The following is a 27,907-nucleotide window of genomic DNA, read 5'->3' on the forward strand; positions in this document are numbered from 1 at the left end:
CGCTGTCCATGTGTGATGGGAGGTGTCATTCATGGAGTATGGTGATTGAGACGGTGGCTTTGGAGTCGGATGGCCTAATTCTCACCTTAGCTCCATCATTAACTGGCTATGACTTTGAGCAAATTAGCTCATTTTGCAAACCCTGTGCATCCTCATCCATAAAGGAGATCAACAGCAACCAATTTACTGGGCTGCTCTGGGATAATTAACAGAAAACTCACATAAAGGACTTTGAACAGAGCCTGGTACAGAATATGAACTCAATAACGGTTACCTATAATTTTTAATTAACTATAAATTTTAAGAGACACACACATAAAATGTAACTGTCATGAGGACAGTATGAACTGCACATCGGCAGGTCGATGTCAAATCTAGTTGAGAAAACTCTGGGAAAGGAAGCTTTATGAAGGAAATGCATTTGAGATGGGCTTGCAGGAAGCCAGGGATATTCACAAAAGTCACGAGTGAGGGCATTGGAACTGAGGGGTGTATGCAGCCACCCACAAAGCCATGTAAGATGAGCACTGGGCACAGGTGGGAGACTGGTAAGGGTCATGGCTGCAAGGATGAATGGGTCTAGCTGGATGCTTTCACATGGTAAGCTGAGGAAACACAAACTGCATCTACTGGGCAACAGGGACGTACAGCAAGTTCTGAAGCACAGCAGTGGAGTGGTCAGAGCTGGTCCTGTAAGGCCCTGGGTCAGCAGGCATAAAAGGGAATGCCTGAAATTGTTCTTGTTTTCCCCTCAAGGTGCAAGAGAACTGGTGAAATACGTCTAAAATTTAAGAGATATACAAACAGATAAGAATCCATTAGCCTTCCACAAGTATTAACCTCTTTGATTAGTTCTGCGCTCCACCAATATTCACAAATACTTCATGAAAAGAAGTCACAACCAAATCCTTCATTGAGAAGCTAAGTGGTTTTGGGGGGCATGCTAGGATTTTAAAAACTGGGGAAAAAAAATAAATTCATCCTCTATCCCATTGGACAAACAAAAACAATGGAACTAGAAGCTGAAATACAGCACACCATGCTGACTCCTGCTCAGAGTGGCCATCTCTGTCCCCTCCTTACAACTGCCCCAAGGAGGCACCACACTAGGATAAGAGACAACAGCACCATGCAACCTATCTTCCTTTCCCATAGAGATTTCTACTAGCACTAACGCTCCTGGACTTCAGAGAGTTTGAGTTCTATAATCAAGTCCAAACCGTTAGCAAACAATTTCAGTGAAGTCCTTACTGAGCACATATTGCTGATCATGATTCAGGACTGCTCCACACCTTCATCTCTACACCCCTACTTTCCTTTTATGCCATTCAGTATGCCACAGTCATTGCCATTTTTAAAAAATACAATGGGAAACTACGAAAGCCAAATAAGAAGCAACAGACTGGAAGACTGTTAGGCTTGATTCTGACTCGCGGGAGCAGGGACTCACAAGGAGAAACTGAACTCTACGTACACTTACAAGCACGGCCACGGGTGTGAGTCAACCCCCTGCCCCCGCCAGCCCCTCTTTGTGTATGTGTGCGATGTTCTTTTAAACCAGCCTGCAGATCCTAAAAGGGTGGGCACAGCAAATGGGTAGGGCCATCTTTGTGTGCCTAACAAGCCGTGTCGTGGTATGGCCAGCAGTTTATAGCAGTCCCAGCAGTCAGAGCCCCAGCACACCCAACCCACACAAACACACACACGCAAGTGAAGATATCGGTTCACCTCTGCTACCCAGTCCTAAGGACCTTCCGACCATCAAATTATTTCACAGTGATTGTTCCTGTAGGTAAAAAGGAAATTAAATCCACTTCTCTCAGCTCTTTAATGATAGGCAGACCTCCAAACTGCCACTCCATCACCATCCCTGGTGATTTTCATGAGAAGAAACAGACCTCAGTAGACTGTTCATTGTCCAGGGCTCTGAACCAGATGCTTACAGGAAAATTTCACACTGGCAACTGTGGGGGTGGATCTAGGTAGCTAATTTGTCTTAATTATCACTAATTGCCACAAGCTTGTGTTGTGCAATCAACAAATCTTAAAGAAAAATGTCAGTGGTTTCAAATATAGGGCAGAATATACATTTTTCCCCCCTGAGAGTCATTTAAATTCTCAGTGATAAATAAATGTATTCATGTACCTGAAGTGTCCTTATCAGGCAAGGGCCCTTAGACTCCTTAGGAGGGTTACAGCAAGACACTTGATAGACTGGCTTCTGGGAAGGCCTTCCCCATGTGCAGTGTGTGTGTTTGTGTATGTGTGTTGGGGGAAGGGGGGATGGTCAAGAAAGCCCCAGGACCACTATGGGCCCCTACAGACCTTCCTATAAGGTGTGAACAGGCCCAGCTTCCCAGGGTAGTCCTAACGCAGAACACTCCCTCGAGCTGGGTGGGAAGGCAAAACCCAGTTGCTGGCTGTATACAGGAGTACAGCTCCTTAGTGACATGCAGGACAACACTACACACACCACCTTACTGCTCATTCTAGAATGCAACTGCTTATAATATGACCATCTCTCTAAGGTCCTTTCCAATTGGCATAGATGGTTTATGCCGAATTTCCTATGACTTCTGCAACCGCACAATTCACCACGACTGCTTTCAGCATGGCAGGCATCCCGAATTCATCCTTTCTGACTCACCAAATTTAACCATGACACTGTTACTAAATGTTACTAAAGACAACACAACCTGCTCATGGAAACACTGACTTGCCACCTGCTTAGCCGAAATTAGGCCTAACACTGATGTGTCAGCCCAGGCTGGGAAGCTCTACCCATATCCCTACAATACTCAACCTCCCTTTCACTTTCACATTGCTGTATTTGGAAGAACATCTAAAATATCACAATGATGATGACAAACAACTACCATCTACTACACTTTACTATGGGCCAGACCTGTTCTAAGAAAAATCCAAAATCCAAAACCCAAAACTTTTTGAGCACCAACATGACACTCAAAGGAAATGCACACTGCAGCATTTCAGATGCAGGAGTTTTGGATTTGGGATGCTCAATTGGTATTAGTAAGTATAATGCCAATATTTGGCAAATCCAAGAAAATCCGAAATCTAAAATACTTCTGGTCCAAGCATTTTGGATAAGGGGTATTCAACCTTAGTTAGTTCATCTTCAAAGACATTTAGAGGTGGGGCTGGTGCCCATTTGATCCAGGGGAAAGACCACAGAGGGGTAAGGGACTTGCACACTGCCACATGCTCCCACGTGGTGCAGCGGGCATGCAAGCCAAGGCTCCAAGAAAGTGCAGCCTGCACTCCTGGGGTCTCTAGGAGGTTCCGAGCGGGTCACACTAAAACATGGGTGGTCCTGCAGGGAAGAAGCCCTTGTGGGAATGTTTTCCTGGGCTGAGTGCAGAACAGCTACTTTCAAGGCCTGAGGAAGGTCTGGGAAGCAACTGAGGAGCCTGAGCTGGGGACCACACTGGAGCATCAGCCTCTCCTTCCCAGCTACTTGAGTTTGTAAATGAGCGAGAACTGGGAGGCGTGCCAAGCGCAAGCCGCTGTGCCCATTTCCTGAATGCTTGAACAGGAACCATGGTTGTAATATCATTTAACGTGAATTTGCAAATCGCATAAACTCTAATCCTGCTGTGGATGCCAGAGCACAATAGACCCCGTGCAGAGAAGGAAAATGGAGACTTCGGAGTCTGGCGACTTTAAGTATGGATGGCCCTCTACTCTCTTCCTTTATCTTAGCTGACAAATACAACACCATAATTCAGTTTCAAGCTAAAACCCCTGAAAGGAGGAGATTCAATCAAGAAGAACTTGCATTTCATTTTGAATCAATTTTAGACAAGCTCTACCAGCAATGCACTTTTAAAAACAGGAGTATTCTGAACTTAGCTAATAAAAACCAAAGAAAAAGAATTCTACTTAATCTAACTTTAATGCTATAGCTGTATATGACTACAAAGGGTTTTGCTTTTACCTATCATTTAATTTCTGTAAAAAGACACTGATTTATTTTCTCCTGGATTGATTAAATTCTGTCTTATTCATATAAGCTTATTCATATAAGCCCTTCTGATGTTAAAGACTCATTACCATCTTATTTTGGAAAGCTGGACTACCCAGGTGAAGTGTGAAGACAAGACAGTAAACTATAGGATTTCCTGGTCTGATTACTAAATAAAAGTTTTTTAAAAATTCACTGGGAGCCTATGAAATGCTGGGGTCTGTGGGTTGGTCTTTGGAATACAAAGATTAATAAGTCTAAGTTGGAAAAATGTACGAGTAATACTGAAGTGAAGTATAATCAACTCTATGAGCGAAGAAGGCATTTGGTGACAGGAACATTCCCAGAGGGGAATTAAGGTAGAGAGGAGGAGGGTGTACAGAGAAGGTGCCACGGGACTGGAGCTGCCGAAAGAGGGAGAGGACGGGTGGACCAAGCAGTGCAGCTCCTGAAAAAGGCATCGAGGACATGGCACTTTCAGAGAACAGAGAGCCACTTACATGCTAGAGACAGGAGGTGGGGTAAGAGAGACAGGGGAACACGAAGAGGTGAGGCCACATCGGCAGGCTTGCTGGGGAGCTGGACTTGACCCTGACGGCCGTGAAGAACCATGGAAGGTTATAATGAAAGGCACAGCCTGAGGACAGTTTCCATTTTTTATTAGATTGCCCTTCCAGTTGGAGGCTCGTAATCAAATCTGGAGGCTGCTGGCAACAATTTAGGGAAGAAAAAGAATCTTGGTGCAAAGTGAGAGCTCCTAAGGCAAGGATAAAGAGGAAGCTTAAAAATGAGGAACTCAACAGAAGTTAAGGATTGGTAAGTTAATGTGTGGGGAGACGGGGATGAGGGTCATGGGGAAGTTGATGATGAATCCCAGCTCTGCTCTGCATACTCGGGTGGACCCTAAAGCCATCCACCAAGGTGGGGAGCGCCTTGGTGAGAAGGAAGAGGTGGAAGGAGGGGCAGAGGAAGGCCAAGGTGGTCTGGACTTGTGAGTGTGCGACACTTGCATAACGTTCAAGTACAGATGTAAGTGCAGTCGGTAGTCGGCATGTGGATATGACAAGTGAAAAAGAGGCCAAGGCAAAACAGATCAGTTATGGAACTGCCCACATACCGACGAGGGTCAAGGTTACTAAGTAGACAAACCATCTAGAGAAAGTGCACTGTGGGAGATTCAAAGAAAAATGAGGAAGGAATGGGGAACGCTAATTTTGGGGAGAATAAGACAGATGTAAAGAGCAGACGACACAAAAAAATCAGGAATAAAGTTTTGGAAGATAAGGAAACAGAGTTTGCAGAAGGAGGGAATAGTGAAAGGTATCAAATAAGCTAATGATGGAACAACATCCAGCAGTTTTAGAAAGATGGGAGTCAGTGGGGACCTCGCCAGAGCATCCCAGCCAAGCCTGAAGTTCCACGATTTATGGATCCTCATGTCAAGTCACACAACTGGGATCAGGCGGACAGTATTTAAAAGGTACAAGTCCTGATACTTCTAACCATGGCTAGTATTCCAAACAAAGGAAGAGTAAAAATTAAAATGGGTGCTTGTTTTGTCTGAAAGTAGAAAATGACACAGTGGAAGATTAGCATAAAACCGATATGCATTAACAAATTTAGAAAGTATTTTCCTTAAAAATAAAGATGGAATGTGCACATGATCACTACACTGTCTGAGAGGAGAACTCTTTTAAGTTTGTTTCGGCAATACTTGCCAGGCATAACGGTCACACCCTGTGTGGTGCTGGTGTCTGCTGAGGAAGGAATGAGGGGGGCTGCAAATGCAGCCATGTAACAAACACTGCATACACTAAACATGAAGACCCGCCCCCATCCAGCTTAGAGCTAAATGCATCGGGTACAAGGGAACTATGGGGCATACAGGCAAAACTCAAAAGTACCAATGGTTCAATGAGATCTAACATCAAATATTTACATAAGAAAAGGAGAAAAGGAAATTCTCTTATGTGCTAAGACGCCTATTGTTTATCCAAAGCCCCTCAAATAGCTAAACTTTTATAAGCATATTAACACAGATCAGGGTTTTATTACTGACCCCACATTATGTTTCAACACAGTAATGTATCAATTTCAGTGCTACAGCCAGCTATTTTTATTTCAATCGTACTCTTTAACGCTAGGTAAATCTGAGACCAAAATAGTGATTGTATCATACTACCTACTTCTGTGGAGTAAATGTTAATTCAGTTAACAAATACTACTCTCACAAATACTGTAAAATTCTGTAATCAGAACGTGGCCCCTCAGAGAGCATAAAACACATATATTCAAACCAAACAGAATTAGACTTTATTCTACTTAGATGGCAAATGGATCATCGGTTCTCGCTGTGTCAGTTTCTCTTAGCAATGTACAGAGAGGACCACCCAACTAAAGAATTTTTGTCAAAATGCAAAACATCAGCATATTTTAGTATATCATAAAAATCCTGATCATGGTATTAAAGGAAAAATAATCTATCCCACGGATATTTTTTTAAAATTGTGCCTAATGACCTTTAAGTCTGGGATATTGCATACAATTAAAGAAAAACTATGTATGCTTTTATAAGCGGTAAATTAATGTTTTCATTCAAAATGGACCATGCTGGATCCAGCCATGGTGAATGGAGTGGGCAGATTCATGTAGCATGGGCAGAGTAAACTTGAGACGGCTGCTACCTTAAGCTCAAATACAGCTGGTGTCTCTACAGTTAAATACAACTTGCCAAGGGGGGGTGGTTATGAATGCAGTGATGCCAACTGTGAGGCAGCCTTTAATCTCAGTATCAGGCCATGCTGTTATTGGTAAGGCCAGATTCAAAGTATGGTCAACTCTTGCCATTTGTTTTGACTATTTATGATTCATCCGAAAGCTCCATATTATACTTTACAAAGTTCCCAGGTACAAATGTAAATGGTACCCAGCTCAGGGCTGGTGTGCAGGGGCAAGTCAAAGGGACGAGAAGTGTCCCCAGACTCCTCATTTCCATATCCCAGTACACTACTTTGTTCTCAATAAGACTCTAAAGGGAAGGGTGAAAATGGAGCATATTTTACTACATTTCATGAAGAAAACTATATTCCACAGAGAACTTTATGAAGGTGGGGATTCATAAACTCAGGAGATAATCCTAACGAATGACAAGAGTCTATTCCCAAATATTTCTGAAATTGTAGTAGCAAAACAAAGTTTCTCAAACATAGGTTGGGTATTACTTATTTGAAATGCTTGGATTTTGTGGTGGTTTTTTTTCCCCCAGATTTTTGGAATATTTGCATTATACTTACAGGTGGGCATCCCTAATTCAAAAATATGAAATTTTGAATTCTCTAATGAGCATTCCCTTTGAGCGTCATGCTGGTGCTCAAAAAGTTTGGATTTTGCAGTATTTTAGATTTTGGATTTTTGGATTAGGGATACTCAATCTATAGTACCTTCTATTTATGCCTCAAAGTTAAAAATTAAAAAAGAAAAACATTGTGATACTAAAAATGAGGAATGGTGGGATAGGAAATCGAACTCCAAATTTTCACAAAAGGAGGATATCCATCTAATTACCACATACTTCAAAATGAAAAGGAGCCAGATAATACTATTATCCTGAAAATGAAGGTCTGAGATTTCACAAGTCATCTAAACCCTCCATCCTAAGAGCTGAAGTCCTAATCTAGTGTACTCGAAGTATACCTGAAACTGAGAAGCCTGAAGGGGCAGTAAGTGGGGGTTAAATTTCCCTGTAAACCACAGGCAGTCTGTCCCTTTCATCTCCAAGGCCAGGAGCCATGGGCTACTCTTACAGTCCTACAGGTGGGCACTCACTGAAAGGCACTTTCCCCCGGGTAGCGTTAAGGCGACAGGCAGGCATAGGAACATGAACAAATAACCTCTAGAACTCAAGGAGCTCCATCTGGTAAAAAAGGGGTTATGCATTCTCCAGCACTGAAAGTTCTTCCCATAGAAAGATGATACTTAGCTACAAAAAATATTTTCACTATTGGAGGAATGTTCAGCAATAGCGTTAGTTTCTGTTATAGAAATTAAATTCAACATAGATTCAAGATACATTCTGCTCTTTTATCATATGGAATACTGCATAAAGGAAATAACACGAAACCAATTTCACTTGTGAAAGCCTGCTGATTGTCCAGAGAGAAAGAAAACAGTATTGAGAGGGGGGGAAAAAAAGGTCCTTCTTTAAACAATGGTTTCCTAGGTTCATCTTTCGAAATGTGGGCCAAATCATGAATTCCAGTTCATACACACCTCAGAGAGAGCCAAGTTTGGAATGAGCAGAACAAAGAATGTACTCAGAGATCTCTTGGATGTTTTCCTCCTCAAACATTACGCCAGTGAGGAGTCCAGATGGCAACATGGTACACTTTGGGAGAGGATTCTTTTACTGAGATAAATAGCAAGGCTCTGTAAATAAATCTCTAGGATTAAGTGAGGAATTTTAGGAAGAGAACTATTTTTTTTTATTTGTCTATTTGTTTTTAATTCAATTATTTCTACATAGTATCCTAGTATGCTAAAATAGTTAAGTGACAACATTTTATGCAACAGCCTGAAAGTAAGACGAAGATAAAGACTTCACAGTGTGGTTTCTGAAACTTCCAGCTTTCTGCTCCCAAACTGGACCAAGGATTATTCATGCATATCTGGGAACCGTTTTCCTTGGCACCCTGTTCTTGCTGGACTTGGTCCCTGCTGCTCAGATGAGTCAGGGTCACGTTTTGGCTTCGATAGGAACCCTTCCTTCTGCCTAACACAGTTCCTGAAACACAGACTTCTCCCCAGCTCTAAGGGCTTCCACAAAAACATTCTGACATGTGATCAAGGAAAGCAGATGTGACGGGGAAAGGATAGTGGATGGACAGAAAGAAGAAACTGCCTTCTAGCAAGTGACTAGCAGATTATTCAGTTAAACTGTCTCCTTCATTAGCATACACAATTCAGGGTGACTAAATTTTTAGTGCAATTATTTATAATTTTATAGCCGATTTTAATTCATGTTTTGAAAGTACTCAATCTGCTCTCACGTTAGGACTAGACTCTAGTTCAAAGTGCTGCATTTTACAGCTAACACCAGGCAAAAGCGCCAGGGAATCTTTGTAAAGGCAGAGAGTTAACCAGTTATCTTCTGCAAAGGAATCCACCATGACTTTCAATTTTACAACAAACACTGGTTTCTGATTTTACAGGATCCCTCAACTATTCCTCTTTTGCTTATTTTACTCAGCACTGAATGTTTTAAGCCAGCTCTGTGGGATGCCTTCTCCCCACTATTTTTTCCTACTTTCAGAGCAGTGGAAAAATATGGTTGAACTGTATAGTTTCTCCTTCTCACTATTCTTTATTAATAAAGTGATGCAAACACAGATATTCAACCAGACACTTGCATTCTGTTGCTCCTATCATATCATTTGTCCCAAAACAACGAAGACTGCCAAAGATGATAATATGGTCACTGTCACCTCAGAGTCTGCTAAGTTCTAATCCATATGGCCACTAAGTACACAGTGATGATTTCTGTTGATAATCACATGGAAATTAAAGAGCAAAGCACAAATATGAGTGTGCAGAGCCGAATGCTTTGCTGGAATATATCTTTGTTTATCCTCATGCCTTTGAAATGCTACCATGCTTTGAAAGCCACTAGGGCATGCATCTCAGTTTCAATTCTTGATTTCTAGTAAAAGATGAGAAGACCTAAAGCCAGAGCTTATTCGTCTGGTGTTCCTGAAATGTGGGGCAGAGATGCAGAGCAAACCCCTGAAATCACACTCACCGCCTCTCGAGGGGGCGCCCGTCACTGGAGATGCTTCGAGGAATATTGGCGGCTCTTTCCGGAGGCGGCATCTTCCCGTCTCCTTTCCCAGCATTCAGCCGCGAGGTCATGGGACTCTGCACTTGGGATGGGACTTGAGGCGAATGAGGTCCCTTGTTGGCATTCCTCTGCCATTTGTTATTATTTCGGAAGGGAAACTTGAATTCGTATGAAACGCCTTCATTCATTTTGTACTCCATCACTGGCATGCGGTAGGTTTCTGAACAGCTCCTATTGGGGGAACAGGGGGTGGGGAGAATAATGAATATTGCTTTTCCTCGATGGTGGAACCACACTGATTCTCATTAACACTGAAAACGGATCCAAAACTTCATCCCGTTTTCAAACCATCTTTCAATCTTTGGTCTCTAGAGTTATTTTCCTTTCAAAAACCAGAACCCCAGGAAGTATGACACTAATATTTTCCTTTACTCAATCCTAACTGTTGTGTCTAATATACGGAGTCTTTAAAAAACAAGGGGACCCATGGTCACCCTGGGGGGCCAGAGTACTGAGCTCTGAGCAGGGAAGGCCACCAGGACAGCGTGACAGGGGGCAGACCCCTGAGAGGACTGGGCCTCGGAAGAAACAAGCAATTGGCTCTACACATCCTTCACTGCATGCTACGATTGGAATCTAAAAGGCTGCATGGTTTTAAATTTGTTGGAATCCTGAGAGTCAAGAAATTAAATGGGGAAAAACTGGGAAATCCAAATGGAGAGCCAAATTTAGCTCAGAAGGAGGGAAAAAAAAAACCCAATTATAGAAATACTACAATTATCAAGTCCCTATGGAACAAAAGTAAAATGTGAAATCAGACTTTTTTCTTTCTTCCAAAGCCACGAACTTCCCATAGCAGAGTTGTCCCCAGGCAGCAGCCTGAGTGAAATTAATGGCAGGTACAAATGTCTTGTCATTTTAGTCCCTTTGGTGCCACCATTGCAACCCCCAAACCTTGGGAAATTTGGAGCCCACTTCCCTTTGCCTTTACCCAAACAACCAGGGAAGGTTCTAATGGTTGTTAACTTGACTGACGTACAAATTATTGGGGAAAAAAACCTATTCCTACTAAAGTATTAACTCAAACTGTGCATTTAAATTTATTTCATCACTAAGTAAAAAAAAATGATATCCTTTCTTGAAGGAATTTCAAACATTGGAGAGCAAGTAGGAAGATCGGGAAAGGAGGAGCTACAAAGTGATTACGAAATAGGTCTTTAAGAGGCACTTTAGAGGTAGTGTAAGGAAAGCCCAAATCAGAGCTGCTAATAGAAATCAAATTCAAGCCACAAATATGAGTCACAAATGTAATTTTAGAAAAGTAAAAAGTGAAACAGGAGAAATAAATTTAATAATACATTTTACTTAACCCAATATGCTCAAAATGCTATCATTTTAATGTAATCAATGTTGAAAAATTATTGTGATACTTTATATTCTTTTAAACCTGGTGTCCATTTTACATTTACAGCACATCTTACTTTGCACCAGCTACAGCCACAGGTGCTGTGTAGCCACATGGGGCTCGTGGCTTCCGTACCGAACAGCGCAAGTCCAGAGGATATCCAAGGCCTAGTCTTGACGTGGGAGTGTGGCTGGGGGAGGTGAAAGGTGGAGGGGAGAGCAGGATGGAAGGGCTATGGAATTGGCTGGTGGGAGAGTAAGGACAATGGAAGGTGCTACTTTGTCATGACCTTGCCTACTTGTCTCAGGGCCGACCTCTGACATTTCAAATGTGTACTCCACAATGCATCCTCTCCCGTGTCCTCATGAGTCTCTGTTTTCAGGAACAGCCACTTTCACAGCACATGCTCAGGAGCAAACACAGTGTCTGTTGGCATCCTTGCCACACCCAGTCACGGCCTGCATCTCCCATGGGTACTTTGGCGGGGTGGGGTGGGGTGGGGTGGGAGTGGGGGGTGTTTCTTTACCATTCTACCCCCAATTCCCCAAAAGCCTAGGTCAACCTTAATCTGACCCCCATGCCCAAGGCTCTACTGTGTCTCTTTTATGCTTTCATGCCAATGACTTTCAAACTTTTTTGAGGATAACCCAAGTAAGAAAGGTATTTTACACTGGAATACAGTACAACCACATATTCACATACATATTCACCCTTACTCTGACATCTACCATTTTGCTATATTCTGAATTAATGTTTCACTAAAAAAAAAAATTAAGTGAGACCTCCTAAATAGACTTCATGACCTACTCGAGAGTTATGATCTGTAGTTTGTAAAACCACTGCTTTTATGGTACATTTGACATTACTTTTAGTGGTTAATGACTTCTTATGCCATAAACCCTTCTCTGTGATATTAGGGAATATTACCTTAGGCTTTGATATAATTTCTGGTTTTGATTCTGATATTGATGACAAAAATAGGCCATCGTAATACTTTTTTGATCATGAATAGAGACACAGTATGGTTTGGAGTCTTTCATTTCTGACTAAACAAGCCATACTATTAAAAATAAAGATCTGGTACTCAGGATTTGTACATATAATGCAAGAATGTTATACTTTTCCAAAGAAAGATCGATAAAAATTTACAGTAATCCAACAATCCAAAATTTCTCTCCTGCTCAAAATCAGGACTAGCTTTGCTTCTCCTCAGCAACAGTTGGTTTTAACTTAGGAGTTCAACAAATGCCATTATTTGTTATCATCTATGTCCGTTCCTAGTGGTGGCTAGGAACCAGCACGTGTACAGAGCCTGATAATAAAGTATTTTGGGTCCTAACTTCCCCCAAATTTCCACCTAGGCCATGTTTTCCTTTCATTACTCTCCCCAAAATTCTGCGCTGAGGCTTTGTCTTGCGATGCTGCACAGGGGACTTCATAAGCTGCTTCCAGTCATTTTGCACCAGGCAAGTGACACAACATCAAACAGACAAGCTGCTGTCCTCTTTGGGCCTTTGCTGCTTGTAAAATGAGATTTGGAATTGAGAACAGCTAAGCTTTCTTCTTCAAAAATGATTTGTAGCAGTCTTTTCAACTGCATAACACTGAATACTAAAACTGGATAAAACATCCCTTTAGCCAAAGACTTCGTCTTCCTCATAGTCTGTATTTCATTTCCACTGCGCTTAACACATAACCAGAAACATTCTGTGCGCCCTACATCAGCGGAATGTAGTATGGTAAAGCCTGGAGAGGGAGCAAGACTCTTTCATAGAGAAGGAGAAAGCAAAGAAGGCTCCACAGAACTGAACCTCAGCCACCTGCCATTTCTGATGGCCCTTCAAGGCGAGGGCAACCACCCACTGGCTTCCTGGTCTCCTACTTTCCCCTGCAAAACCAAAGAATGACACATAGAATCGGGATGGGACAGTACACTGAAGAACACAGAGGAAAGCTGCCTTTCGATGCCACGCATATACTTTCACAAAAGGATTTTTATTATCTTAGTCTAAGTAAAATTTGAAGAATGGTAACTACAATAATACCTGTTACTTACAATGGGCCAGGCTAAGCTAGCCACCTTACAGCAGCTCCATGAAGTAGATGCTGTCATTATCCCCACTTTATAGATGAGGATGTGGGGGTCTGGGGGGATTAACTTGCCCAAGTTTACATGGCTAAGAAGTGGCAGAGCTGGGATTTGAAAACCCATAATTAATCCACTTATAGGTTAGTTTTAGTTTAGTGACTAACTAAACTATTCCAAGTCCCCAAACATCCTTTACTCTATAGAAACTATCATGTCTCACACAAGGCATAGCCTATGACAGAAAGGAAAACTCAATAACTTTTATAAAAAACAATTAAAGAGCTGTGGTCTGGTCAGCAGGAATTTCAATGTTGGTGCTAAAAGCTGAAACTATAAAATAACTGAAGGCCACTCCATCTCCTTATTGTTTTTCAGCCTTTTTATTCTTTCTTTTAATTTCTCATTTCTAATTACTCTCTCCTTTTTTCTTTAAAACACTACAAAATACAGAGAAATGGAGACCCAGTATATTGAAGAGAATATCACAACACTGGACTCCTGAGTTTTCTGTGAAAAGTTTTCTGTGTGAAGTTGGCTCTATCCCTACAAGCCATGTGACTATCGCTTGGAAAAAATACATTATCTTCTTTGAACCAAAGTTCTTCCTCGAAAAATGAGAGATTTGAGCCAGATGATTTCGAATAGCCCTTCTAGCTCTGAAGCAGTCTGCTTTTGCACTTGGTTTTTCAAAAGGAAGAAAAAACTTTGAGACCATTTCTTATCTAAAAGGTATAATTTGGTCTTTTTATGTAACTTGCCTGTTTTTAGCTCTCTGTTTTGAATGGCCCTTGATTGCTTTCCTTAAAAACTGTAGGCTAATGGCCCTCAGCAGAACAGAGGTTGGCCCTGTGCAACACCATCTAGAACATCGCATTTTATCTGTCATCCAAGTGTTTTCATCTTGTCAACAGCATGACGTTGAAGATTCAGAGGTCACAGACACTAATATATTGACGCTGGTCATCCACTCCAGAGGGGTGACAGATGGGGGTGATAGGTTGGGTACCTCCTGCAGAAGGGGCTGCTCACTTCTGGCCAAGTCCACAGGACCGCTCCCCTCAATGTCATACGAGCTGGTCTTGTTCACTCTCTGGGCAGTGAATGAACTGCCCCCAGCCTCATTCTCTTCATCACTTTAATAGAAATGAAGCTGACACGAGGATGAAAAGGGAAATGCCCAGCACATAGTAGGGACCCAGAAAGTTTGTATTCTATTCCTTCGTCTCTTAAAAAAAACAATTGTAGTTTGGAAGCGACCCATGGAGGAGTCTAAGGACAGGGAAAAGAGCTCTATTTTACATTTGTTATTTAAGTACCACTTTTTCTTTATTGTTAAACTGGCTTTATATTTTTTAAAAAGCTGCCTTTTCAAAACGAATGACTTTCCCATGTGAACATACAAACCTGTGGGTGTTTGTATTACATACAGTCACTGTGTCCCCAGCTGCCTGTGGCCGCTTCGGGTCCTGGAGACCCAAAAACCACACACGCCCGAGGGCCAGGGGGCAGCGTGCCTCCAGCAGGCCTGTCCTGCCTCCCAATGGAACTTTGGGGATAAAGTCACGGCTGACAAAGAAGAAGAGAGTGACTCCTCAAAGAACAGAGTAATTAGTTGCTAGGAAAACAGTGGTGGGAGTGTGAAGTGCGGAGGAGAAGGAAAAAAATGACAGAAGAGCATTATCCTATTTTGTTGAAAATTATAACAAGGTGTTAATGCTTCAACTGTTCCCTTTGAAGTCATTTCTAAAGGCAGGAGGGGGAGCTGGCTTTCAAGGCCTCTGAAGGCATCAATGCCAGCATCTCCCAACCTCCCTGCCGCCCTGCCCAGAAGGTCTGACGGAAACTGCAGTTAAAGGGGCAAGGTGTGGCTCCAGGCCCATGGGGCTGTGCAGGGCACTGACCCTTCCCCCAGCCTCCCAGCCCAGCAGGAGGATGGCCTGAGCACTTCACAGTGCCATTTGGTGATTAAGCAAATGTGACACATCCATTCAGTGGTACCGTGAAGCCGATTGTCCATCTTCCCCAACTCTGCCTGCAGGGCCGCCATGTTGGTAGCTTGAAATTAGCCACAGTGGGAGTATCTGCGCCTCGGGAATCAGCAAACACACAGATCTAGCATATCATTGCTTATTCTGGCGTATAAGGAAAGGATTTGTGCGGCAAACAAAGTGACAGGAGCTTGCACTCTGCAGTTAGACCTACAATGGCCGGAGGAGCTTAGGAAGTTACTAACCTTCCTGAGTGTTGGTTTTCTTCAAAACAGAAATAACAATACTAGTACTTCCCAGGGTTGCTGTAAGGATTAAATGTACTAATTCATATAAAAGTGCTTTTTCTAGGACCTGGCACATTAAAGTAAAAAACTCAAATTCCAGTGTCAGTAGTGCTGTCCCTTTCCACCCACATTCACACAAACCTATTTCCTTCTCCTCTCCCCTGTATAAACCTGGGAGTCCAGAAATAAGGGCAAGCCCTCAGAGCAGATGAAATGGCACCTGAGATCCAGGGGCTGCATTTTTGAGTAGACAGTCTGTAGACTAGCCTCTAATACTCCGTATGTAATTAAGGTTGAAACTTTACAAAGCTTGGTTATCTTTCCAGTTAGTAACTGCCTGTTTAGAAGCAATAAAGGAGACAACTTGAAAGAGAGACTAAGAGACAACAGAGAAAGAGACGAGAGAAGCAGTGTAGCGTAGCTGGAGAGTGCTGTAAGCTGCCAGCTGTCTTCCTGAGCTACCTTGCGCTATTTTTTGAATCACAGTTCAGCACACTGCTTAACACCAATGAAGACATGCCTGTGGAAACCAGAAGAGGCTAATAGGGGTCATTAGACCTGGTTAACCAAGGCAGGGTATATGTGTAGGGCAGTTTCTGAATATTTTCCTGCATTCCAAAATAGCTAAAATAAAAAGTTCTGAATATATATTTTGATGTTCAAGGAAATCTAGTTGTCCAAAAGAGAGTACTTCTTAAAACTATCAGCCAAAGGGAATTCACTATGTTTTGATGTGCACACGTGATCCTGGGCCATCTAGGAGGTAAGCAGTATTAGGAAATACTATCTCCAACAAAGTCTGGTTGTAACACTTGGCTCGAAGAACTGAAGTACATTTAGATTGTCATTGCCGCTTTTTATTGAAAAAAAAATATATATATATAGCTGCTTACTTTTTTTTTCTTAAGAGAAAGGATCTTGTTGTGTCACCTAGGCTGGAGTACGGTGATGTGATCAAAACTTACTGTAGCCTCCAAATCCTGGGCTCAAGTGATTGTCCTGCCTCAGCCTCCCAAGCAACTAGGACTACAGGTACACTCTACCATGCCTGACTATATTTTAAATTTTTGACAAAGACCGCATCTCACTATGTTGCCCAGACTGGTCTCAAATTCCTGGCCTCAAACAATGCTCCCACTTTGGCCTACCAAAGTGCTGGGATTACAGCCATAAGCCCATGCCCGGCCACTGCTTACTTTTTAAAGGACACAAATAACCCATCATAACCATTTTTTCACCATCTGATATTCATAAATCCATGAGAGCTCAGGTGTGAGGCCAGTCATTTTTTTGGGGAAAAGCAGATAAAGAACATTGTCTTGGTTTTAGAAGGCCTAAGAATTGCCAAAGCTTAAGAGAAATTCTTAGAAAATAATGACTTAAAAAAACACAGATTTTTAAAAAACTAGCAACAAGGACAAAAAACAATTGATTAAATCTGTTCCATCAAAGAGCTTCCCCAGAGACAGAGAAATTAAATCTTCAATAGTGCTGCGGCTTGGCAGGAGCTGGGAGGGACAGGGAGCTCCTGGGCTTTCCTTCTGGGAAAAGGCTAGAGCCAAAACGCCAAAGCATCACAAGCAGGGCCAGCTCATCTGAAGCCAATTCCCAGCACACGCAGATGCACTTAAGAAAAAGGCTGGTAAGTCATATTCAGCTGCCCAGCAAAGACCAAAACAGTCCTCTGAGTTTTCAACAGCAATTTGGTACAGATGGGAGCTAGAAAAGACTAAGAGCACCATGGAACACAAAAGAAGAAAATCTGACTGAGATGCATCTTTTCATGCATCTGAGTGTCTTTTCATGTGAAGTGTTCAATGTTTCTCAGCTACTGGTGTAAGATGCTTAAGATGGATATTACCAGACTGCTCAATCTGTAATGGCAACTTTATAAATCAGAGATGTAAAACCCGGGAATGGTCCCACTTAGCCATTCTCTCCAGCTGCTGCTTGCCACATGCGGAACTGGAGCTGCATCTTGAGTCAGATTTTCCACGGATGGACTTTCTATGCCACATGTAACCTACTGCTCTTCACGACACCCTACTCCCCCACTGGCTAGGAAGCAGTGTTCTCCATGGGACACAAACCCTGCCCTCCGCACTCAGGCCCACAGGTGCCCGCTCAGACCTACCTCCGCGGGGTGCAGTCGTCATGGGGTGGAATGATGACGACCTTCACCGTGACGGAGGTCCTCAGGAGGTCGATCATCTGCTCGTGGCTCAGAGTGGCCACCGCCACCTTGCAGATCTCCACCAGGCGGCTGCCCTGCCTCAGCCCTGCCTGCCAGGCGTAGCCGTAGGGCTCCACGTCGGCCACGATGCCCTCGTAGTTGACGTGGAAGCCAAGCTGCCCTAACCCATTTCTTCGCAGAGTCATCTCCACTGATTCACAACCTTTTGAAACAAACTAGACGGGGAAATAAAAGAGACTGTGGTTTAATGCACTAGGGGATTAAGGGGTGGACAAGGAACTGGAAAAACACTGCAAGCAGGGCTATTTCTGAATACCCTGCTGTCAGCTGAAGAGCAGTCTGGTTATTTCCCCTTCACTAGTCTCTATTCATTAGGCCAAAAGGAACATATTTGTTGCATCCAAAAAGCTCAAAGCCTTCCCTGAAGTTATAAGGAAACCTCTAACAGCGACCTACAGGGAGCTGGCAGCAAAAAGAAACCCTACTCTGCTACTCACTTTGCCTTTATACAACTCAGGGCGGCAGATACTCAAACAACTCTGTTCATCGCCATCACCAGATGGGCTGGGCTGCACTGTAGGGTCACATGCAAACAGGTCTCCAACACATACATGCAACGCGTCTCCCCCATTTGTTCTGCTACTATTCCAAAACATAGTGGAAAACACAAGCCAGAGATAAACTCAGACTGCTTCACTTATTCAAGGGAGTTTTCAGAGGAGCTATTAAGACAGTACAAGCTTCCGTAACTTGGCTCTAGTCTGCACTGAAAGCTTAATGAAAGGGAAACTGTATATAAGTGAGTGGAAGGAAATGACTCACCTGCAACCTTTTGACGATCTCTTTGATATCCTCATTGTTAATGAAACTCTCCACTGAAATACATTCTCCTCGTTCGTAGAAGATTTTGAGGCTGGTGTCAGTTGAAGTCCACCCTATCACATCTCTGCAGGAACAATTGAAAACCACGCTCTTTGTTTCCTGTTCGATGAGGACAATGAACTCATTGGAGATCCCCAAAAGAGAGTCTATTTCCATGGCCTTGTTGTAGTCTTTGGCCCGGACGGCCCACACGATGGCTCCCATGCTACTGAGCTCAGCTCCTGGGTATGGCTTAGACTTTTCCTTCTTCTTGGAGGCCAGAGAGATGAATGGAAACTTGCCAGAAGGGTCAATAGGGGTGTTGGTGACATTCTTTTCTGCCAGATCTTTCAGGTATTCCTGGCGGGTCCGAGTCGCCATGGCCCGGAACTTTTCTGACTTATGAGCAGCATTTTCCGCATTAATCACTTTGGCCAAAAGGAAGTCCCTGAACACGTTTGACTTAGGGAAAGTGACCCCTTTAGGGATGGGAGGCCCAAAAGAAGGCACATCTCTGGACCTAGTGACGGCCACACTAAGAGACAAAAAGCAAAGATCAAAGAGGAAGAGGCATGTTAATATGTCTCAGTCTCACAACTTGAGAATAAAATATACTTTCTCAAAGACAAAGGTATACCTTTGGAGCAAAATAGCTGCTCATTTTTCCACAAGAAACAACATACATTCTGCTTAATATAAGCACACTCACTTTTTCATTCAACCACAATTAGGATCATAGAACATAAATGTTTTCTCTAGGCCAAAAACCTCATAAAAACCCGAAAAGCTTGAAGTATTAACTTTCTTTTTTTTAACAGATAGGAAACTAACCATAATTCCATGAGAAAACGGATTTACTGAAATATTCTGCATGTGACATTTTAAATATCTACAGACTGTTTTCAACAGAGGTTACTACAATCACGTGACCTTTCATAATAAGCAGATTCTGTAAGAACACAAATGTGTTCTTCACTTTAGACAGAATGCCTCTAAGTAGATAGTTTATAATAAAAATATCAGAAGATGCATGGCATAAAAGAAGGATATTAAATTTGAATAAAATTCAGTATTTGTTGGCCTACGTGTGAGGCATTATGCAACCAGATTAAAGCATAAGTTTAAAATGAAAATTGGAATTTGAGTAACAGAACGAGTGTGATCTTTATATAATGGCAACAGTGCTTTAAAATCATATTTTAAAACTGAGCTATTCTTTAGTGCTAATTCTCTACTTTTGGTATTTGACTCTTGACAACCTATTTGAGAGAAAAACATCTTACTTTTCCTATTCCTTTAAGCAAGATATAAGAAAGCCTGTTGTAGTCATTTCTTCTGCATATATTAATATTTGACTAAAAATGGGCCTAAGAAAAGGACTATATGAACATCTGGGACAACCTATTATTTTTAGCTTCAAAAGAAACAAAATTCAGTTCTCCGAAAACAGCAGAAGTTAAATGGAAATGGAGAGCAGTGTGTTTTACATCATGTTCCAAGATTTCAGCAGAGTTTGACATGGCTGGAAATGATGATTTTAACACACCAACACCCCTCCTTCCAAATTATTTCAAAGTGAGTAAATTACACAATTGTTTTAAGTTTTAGGGGAGCAATGTAAAAGTCTGTTTCTTCTGAACTCCTAGAAAAGACATCATCATAGAGTATCTTTCAAATAAAATTGAAGAGCTCTGGTTCATTTTTTCATTTAAAGCAAACAGAGTTTGCTTTAAAATATTCAGCTTTGCTTTTCAAAAAATAATTATTTCTTGTGAAAATAAAATAAAAAAATAAAAATAGGCAAGCTTGGGATACAAACTATATTTTTGGTGAAATGGAAAATTGACACTGTAAGATGCCACAGATGGCCTATTTGTTGGTTTTCACAAGCTTATTTAAAAAAACGAACCAAAAAAGCCTACTAGTTCACTTAATGACAAAGAAAGGTGGCAAGCGACACTCCATCTTCTAACTGGAGAAGAGAATGCACAGAAACCTCGATATGCATTATGGCTTAATTATACCGCTATGTATTAGAAAGGCAATTTTTCTTGTCTATTGTGAACTGTCTGGCTTGAATGCTGACAGCTGTATAATTTTAATTTGATCGTGTTATTTTTTTTCTTTTAAAGTCAAGCAAAAGATGCTGAAATCCAGATTTACTAGATTTTCTAAGAGGAAATCCTATAAGGATCCCAAAATATGTAATACCTTTCATTTTAAAATTGGCAATTTCTTTTCTTGCTAATTTCACTCAATCGTTATTCTTTCCCAGAAAACAGCTGTGGTTTTATTTTAAAGAAGGAGAGGAAATGCTAGGGATGGGTTGGGGGGATATGTGGTTATGAGCACCCTCCATCCACGTGCCTGTTAGACTCACTGGCTTTCTACAGATCTCATCACTAATTGATAGAACTTTAGACAAACACATACCAAAAACCTACCAATAATTAGAAGCATCTAGAATAAACTGCGAGGAAAAAGAACTGGATCCTTAACATATAATTATCAATGATTCACTGTGGTAGGGAGGTAAATGATACAGACGTTAAAATCAGCTTTGCATCATCAGAAATAGAATCCTTACAGAAAGAAGATGAGGAAGATGATACCCTGGAATGTTCTTTTCAAATAAAGGATTCTGTTTTGGAGAAATCTAACTTTCAAGGTTTCTACAAGGTTAAAAGCTCATTAATTTAGGTGCCACAAATTCTGAACTCTTGATAATAAGGCCTGGTTTAAGTTAAATAAAATATTTTGCCTCCTTAAGAAAATGAGCCTTTCCAGAAGCTTAGTTTTTGCTATATATAAATACCTAAGATATATTAATTATAAATAGTTCTTGCTATTTTAAAAAGCAGATTCCAAAGGGCCTCTGCTTTGCTACATTCATGTTAGCCTATTTTGCAATAATGTATCTTTTTTTAGAAATAATACATTCTTTAACATTTTAGCCATGCTTTATTTAACCAGCATTGTTGAGGACTAGAATGTTCTAGTCAAGATGGTTATCCAGACGACAGAAACTCAGAGGCTCATACATTACAGAAAGTTAGCCCAGGAAGGAAACTTGGAGAAGTCAGTGTTCTTCAAACTCTTCCAATAAAATCTTGAGTTTCATGTTAAAACACACCTCGATTTTGCAACTTTACTGGAAAATATTTGTATTCATTTTAACATAAAAATATGTTCTCCTTCCAAAACCTTTAAGCACACTGAAGGACCAGGAAGGTGTCCCATGTTTACTCTGTGGTTTGACATATCCCTGAACCTCCGTTTGCACAGCTGGTACAAATTCTTCACTTCTCCAGGACACAGAGGCAGAGAAGTGAAATGATTTGCCCAGAGTTGCTATTAAAGAGAGCCAGGACTGGAATGGAAGCTTCTGGACACCCAACAGAGTGCTCCATGACGAGACCACACTTACTCCCTCTGAGGAAATGTTCTGAAACCTTCCACTCCCGGAGGTGCTTGCTAAAAAGGACCATTCACATGAGTCACATGCGAAGAGACCACCATGGGGCTGTTTCTAGTTGATCTGGACCATGTAACATTTGTTGGCATCAAAGACCTTGGATGAAGTTACAAGTCTTGATACTCAAAGCCAATTTTAAGGGGGTACACAGGAAATCTCCAGAACATAAATCTCAATGGAAAAAAGTATTAATAATTTCAAAGTTGAAACACTTGAACTTTGGAAGCACAATGGACACAGCAGTAAACAATTCCCAGTTCAAAATTTAAAAGGAAGTTGACATAGACAACATCAAAATAGTAGACGGAAATTTCCCCTTCTTGGAGCCTGGGTCAGAAAGATGGCTTGGGAAGCTTTCCTAAAAAGCAGACCTGGGCAAATGACAGGAAAGATCAGTGGCAGAACAAACATATGCTAATCATTCTCTCGATTTCTAACAGCATTCATTCATCAAGTCATCAAACACTCTCTGAGCACCTACTGTACCACTAGGTTCTGTGCTAACATTGAGGATCAAGGCTGAGTATGTCAAGGGCTCAGCACTCCAGAAACTCAAAGTCTGGTGGAGGCTACAATCAATGCTTTGAGTGCTCTGCTGTTGAAGCCCGGGGTGCTACTGGCAATGCTTAGGAAATGCACTTTATCTAGTCCTGGGAGAACCGGGGAGCCTTGCCATAGAAGAAAAATGCAGAGATTCACTGGATGAAGGAAAGGCAGGGGAGTGTGTGAGGAGAGGCATTCCAGCTAGAGAGAGCAGCGTGTGCAGAAAGGAGGGGCAGAGCACGTACATTCTGGGGGATGGTAACCAGCTCCACCAGAGTGAGGCAGGGGTGGGGTGGGAATTGGTAGAGGTGCCAGTAGAAACTGAGAGACGGGAGGCCAGACCTGAAGGACCCCATGCAATATGGGAGGCTGGGAGTCCGACCTCTTCCCTAAGTGCTTTTAAGCACTGAGAGTGACATATTCAGATTCTTGCCTTAGAGAGGTCAGCTGCATTGGACAATAAGGATGCTGATTAATTATGGCTTGGAATAGAACTTCTGAAGGAAATTTCCACCACTTGACCCATTTTGATTTCTTTCTCTTTGGTTTAAGCTTGCAAATTCTTTTTTTTTTAAGAGAAGAAAGAAGATAAACGTGGACATTTCATGTCCACAGACCACACTCCCTCTCTGCCTATGCTAGATACTTTACTTATGGGATTTTAAGTAGATGTCAAGCAACTTTCCACTGCACAGAAAGGGAAATTTAAGATCTAAGAAGTTTAACAATCTGGTCTAATTCCAAGTGCTTTCTGCACTACATCATACTGACTCCTTTTACATTTATTACATTTTAATTACTGGGTACAGAAACCTTTCTGAGAGGAGTAACATATATTTCCATCTTCCTAAATATAGCTACTGACCACAATTTAACATGTTTTAAAGACTCAGGATCATTATTATAACTACTTATTACTATCCTAGTTTTAAAATTAATAATTCTTTCATCACATGGTATGTTGATGCTCAAATTTCCAATTGTTTAAGAAGTCCTTAGAGTTTTTTATAGTCTTTTTATCTAAACTGGGACCCAAGTAAGGTCCACAAATTGTGATTAATTCCATCATCTTTAAAAATCTTTTTATTCTATAGATTCTCCTCCACTTCTTGTATTCTTATATTTCTTCTAATTTATCTGTTGAAGAAATTGGGCTGTTTGTTGTACAGAGTTGTCCAGAGTCTGAATTTTGTCAACTACAAACATGTTCCTCTGTCTTTCTAGTTCCCATAAGTTGGCTTGTTTAGAGGCTTGATCAGATTCAGATTTAAATTAGTGGGGGAAAGGGGCAAAATTAATTCATAGGTGAGGATGTATTCCTCCATCATGAGGCACACATTTGTCTCTTTCTGTGACATTTACAGCTTTTGATGATCAATGCCTAGATCCATTAATTCATTCATTGTTGAAAAATGATGACATTCTACACTGTGTTTTTATAAAGTGAAGTCCCCAGGGGTGAGTGAAGTATACAGTAGTTACCTTTATCCACAATTTCACTTTCTGTGGTTTCAATTACCCATGGTACAGCACCAGCAAGATATTTTCAGAGAAAGAGAGACCACATTCACATAACTATTATTAAAGTATTTTGTTATAACTGTTCTTACTGTTAGTTGTTAATCTCTTACTCTAATTTATAAATTAAACTTTATCATAGGTATGTATACACAGAAAAGAACACAATATATACAGGATTTGGTACTAGACACAGTTTCAGGGATTCACTGGGAGTCTTGGAACAAATCTCCTGGAAATAAGGGGGGGCCACCACCAAATGACTCCAGACTTCTACGCTTATCGAATTTGTATATTGGGTGTTAAGAGTTTTTTTGTACCTCCTCTATCAGTAATCATGTACTGATGTTTTCAGTATATACTTGCCACTGACTGATCATTCTTCTTTTAGATTTTTTTGCTTCTAATCTGCTCTATCAACTGGGACCAGACAATTAAGCTCATTGCACTGATACAAATAAAATAAAACTGGAGGGTTCTCTTATTAGTCATAGGATAAGCTTTAGTATGCTGGTTTAGTAACTGATTTCTGTGTTCTTGGTGACCTCATGAGTATTCAAGGTTAACTGGCCTCTGGAATTAGTCTGAATCAAGTTACTTTTTCCTGTATGAACTTTCCAGTCCCCAGGGAGATACATAACACCACATTATTTCAGGACTTCACCTCTGGATCCATTATAGCAATTTTTCTCTTTTTGTTCTACTGTTACATCCCAAGGCCTAAAATAGTGCCTCACATATATCTGATAAGGGCCGGATAAAGAATATGTGAAAAGTAAAAATGGGCAGCAACAACCTCCAAGTTTACCTTTACGTGTATAAATTACCTTGCATGGAGACATCAGATAAATTTTTCTAAAATTCTATTTATACAGTGCAACCTTGATGGCCTAGCACTGCCCAGTTACCTTTCTTATGCCAGTGCTAGGCAGCCTTCTTATGGTGCTGTCCACCCTCTTTCTGTCTCTCTGCTTCTGTCCATACCACTGGGCACTCCTACAATGATTTCTCTTTTCCCACTGAATTCCATCCATTTGTGCTGTAAACACACACCAAATCCCATCTTCTCAGATAAATATCCTTAACTTCAGCCTATCATGACTCCACACTTCTCTATACTACGAGAGCAAGACACTCCTTAGGAAACTTTTCTGCTTTGCATAGTTCAGATACCAGGTAGGTCTAAGTAAATAAATATATGAATGTTCGTGGTGGAGAAAGTTGGGACCAAGAGGTTTTAAATGGTAAAAAAGCATTTGAATTACTCTAGCTGTATCACTTGGGGAAAGGTAGATTTAAATAAAATGAGTACAAATCAATGCATCTCCAAACTTTCCCACCAAAGCACCCCTAATGAAAGATGCCTATAAATTTACATCCTGTAGTTTAGGAGTGGCTAGAAAAACTCACGGGCATAAAAATTCTTCGAAGATCCAAGAGACATCGAAACAATTTCACAAATGCTTAATAAAGCATAGAAATGCCTCCAAGCTTGTAGTTAGAAGTGTTAGTGTGAATCACTTTAAGTCTGAAGCAAGGGTTTGGGCTTTTTTAATAACAATAGTCTTTCAAAAAATGAATTTCTCTTCCCTACTTATTATAATCATTCTTCTCTGCTTTAGCTATGCCAAGAGAAAAATATAATTAGCAATATGAGTAATTAGTTAGCTGGTGACCAGATGGTAGGGATGAAGGACATCACCTAAGGAGGAGGTGCAAATGGAAACGGCAGGTGTCTAACCAATATGTCTGAGGGATGTCAATGCCATCCGATGACATCATCATGTGAATTCGGCCACCCGCGTGCACAGTTTAAAGACAAAAATAAATAATAATGGACTTCCCATTGCCATTTTAGAAAGCAGAGCTGGTTGGGGCCTCTGTGCGACCACCAGCCAAGGTCCACCAAGCCACTGCTGTGGCACCGATACACACCTGTAACAGACACCTTCTGAGCAGGGGTTATGCGCCCTGACAATGACGAAAACGTGCTGAAAGTGCGACCGGATGTTTTTTGGGCTGAACGGCTGTGCTCCAGGCTCTTGGAAAACGATTGTTACAATATCATTTCCGATGTGCCGCTTCCGTAGGAGCTACAAGAAAAAATAAGCAACCAACGTAAATAACAATGCTTTGCTTTTTTTTTCTCCCAAATTCCCTTATGTAACTGTATTTAAAACATTCATTACTAATCAGCACGTATTTGGGCAGGTAATCTACACAGTTATTGTCAATATTTCAGCCTGTCTTATCATTCCCTCCAAGGAAGAACACAGAAATGAATATTCTGAAATTTGCGTAAAACATATAGCCATTCAAACAGATCTAACCAATATCTGGCATGTTATGCCAAGTCCCAGCATCTCTCAGTTTCCATAACAACAGTTTTGTTCCATTTTCACATAAGAAAGAAACTTGCCATAGGGAAGATTTTTAGAGATGAGAATGGCTGAAGTAATTACAATGCAATTTATGTTCTGGTTTAACTGGCTTCATTTGAAGAAAATGTAGCTAAGGTGTTTTTGGATATATTTTCTGTGTTACAGCTGGGAAAGGAGAAATTAATAATATTCCAGAATGTTGTAACAATTCAAAAGCAGGTTAAAATTTTAAACAGCTTCTTTAATTACAGTGAAAGCTGCTTAAGACCACCTTCTGTTCCACATTAAATGGCATTTTGAATGGCTTTCAAATTCAGGAATCCCAAATCATCCTAAGTCAGTGCTTTTTCAGGGGTTTGGTGCAACAGTAAAAAGAAAAATTCAACAAAATTGTATTTGTCATACATGCTTACTGTATGGAGGCTCTCAAAAGAGAAAAACAACTCAGTGTGACATTTATATAAACTAAACTGATACTTATAAAGCTTTTTGGTTTTTTAAATTCTCTAGTGATATTAGAGCACACAAATCACATACCAGTAAAATCAATGATCTAGTATTGGCTGCCAGCTGGGAGAAACAACAGCCTTTTAGATTAGGGTTGAGAATTGGGAGTCAAAATATTCAGGAAATGTATTTTAGGAATCTGAAAGCACCTCTAATTGTCTTCTAATTAGGCAGTTTACTTGATTTCTAAACATGATATATAATCTAATGTCATGAAAATAAAGGCTGGTCTGTATTGATTGCTATACAGAATATAACAATAATTAAAGATTAATCTACTTAATCTTGGACATACCAAAATCAAATACTATTTATCCATGTATTATGCCATTCCTGCATAGATGATGTCATTGTCTTTTTAAAAAATTTTTATCTTTTTTTGTGGATATTGTCTTTTTGTGCAATGAATGTCATTCTTTCTTCAAAATATGGCTTGATATCCAAAAATAATAAGAAATAACTCAAATAGAAACAAATCCATTTAACCCTCTCACACTGTATGTAATGAAAAATGGCACTTAAAAATTCATGAGAAAAAGATATGTTCTGTTTTTTCCAAGCATAAGGCAATCTCTCTAGAAGTAAATAAATTTTTAGCTCGAGAATGAAAACTTCTTAATATGTAGAGTGCCAATTACTTTCTCATTCTGATGAGATCCTAACACTTTTGCTTTAATTAGACCTTAAAATTAAATAATTTAGATAGTTGTACATTTAAATGCCAACTCTTTCTGCCCAGCACTTCAACTCATTTAGTTAGAAAAACAATTAATTGAATCTTGTTACTGAATTTTTTAGCTTCATGAATTTCATCTTTCTCTTCTGAGTGATCAGGCCGGAA

The 27,907-nt window shown here is 40.8% G+C and overlaps 1 protein-coding gene across 8 annotated transcripts in view; it reads right to left on the reverse strand.

Annotated features, from left to right (window-relative positions):
• SIPA1L1 (signal induced proliferation associated 1 like 1) overlaps positions 1-27,907 on the reverse strand; it is a 350,098-nt gene that overhangs the window by 54,610 nt on the left and 267,581 nt on the right. For all 8 annotated transcript variants that reach the window (XM_012756105.3, XM_012756102.3, XM_012756107.3 and 5 more), the window contains 4 exons: positions 26,114-26,271; positions 18,604-19,177; positions 17,722-17,996; positions 9,780-10,049 (listed from right to left, as the gene is read on the reverse strand). In XM_012756105.3, the coding sequence (XP_012611559.1) occupies positions 9,780-10,049; positions 17,722-17,996; positions 18,604-19,177; positions 26,114-26,271 (1,277 nt within the window). The remainder of the gene's footprint in view (positions 1-9,779; positions 10,050-17,721; positions 17,997-18,603; positions 19,178-26,113; positions 26,272-27,907) is intronic.

Source organism: Microcebus murinus, chromosome 6 (assembly GCF_040939455.1).
Source record: "Microcebus murinus isolate Inina chromosome 6, M.murinus_Inina_mat1.0, whole genome shotgun sequence".
Lineage (NCBI taxonomy): Eukaryota > Metazoa > Chordata > Mammalia > Primates > Cheirogaleidae > Microcebus > Microcebus murinus.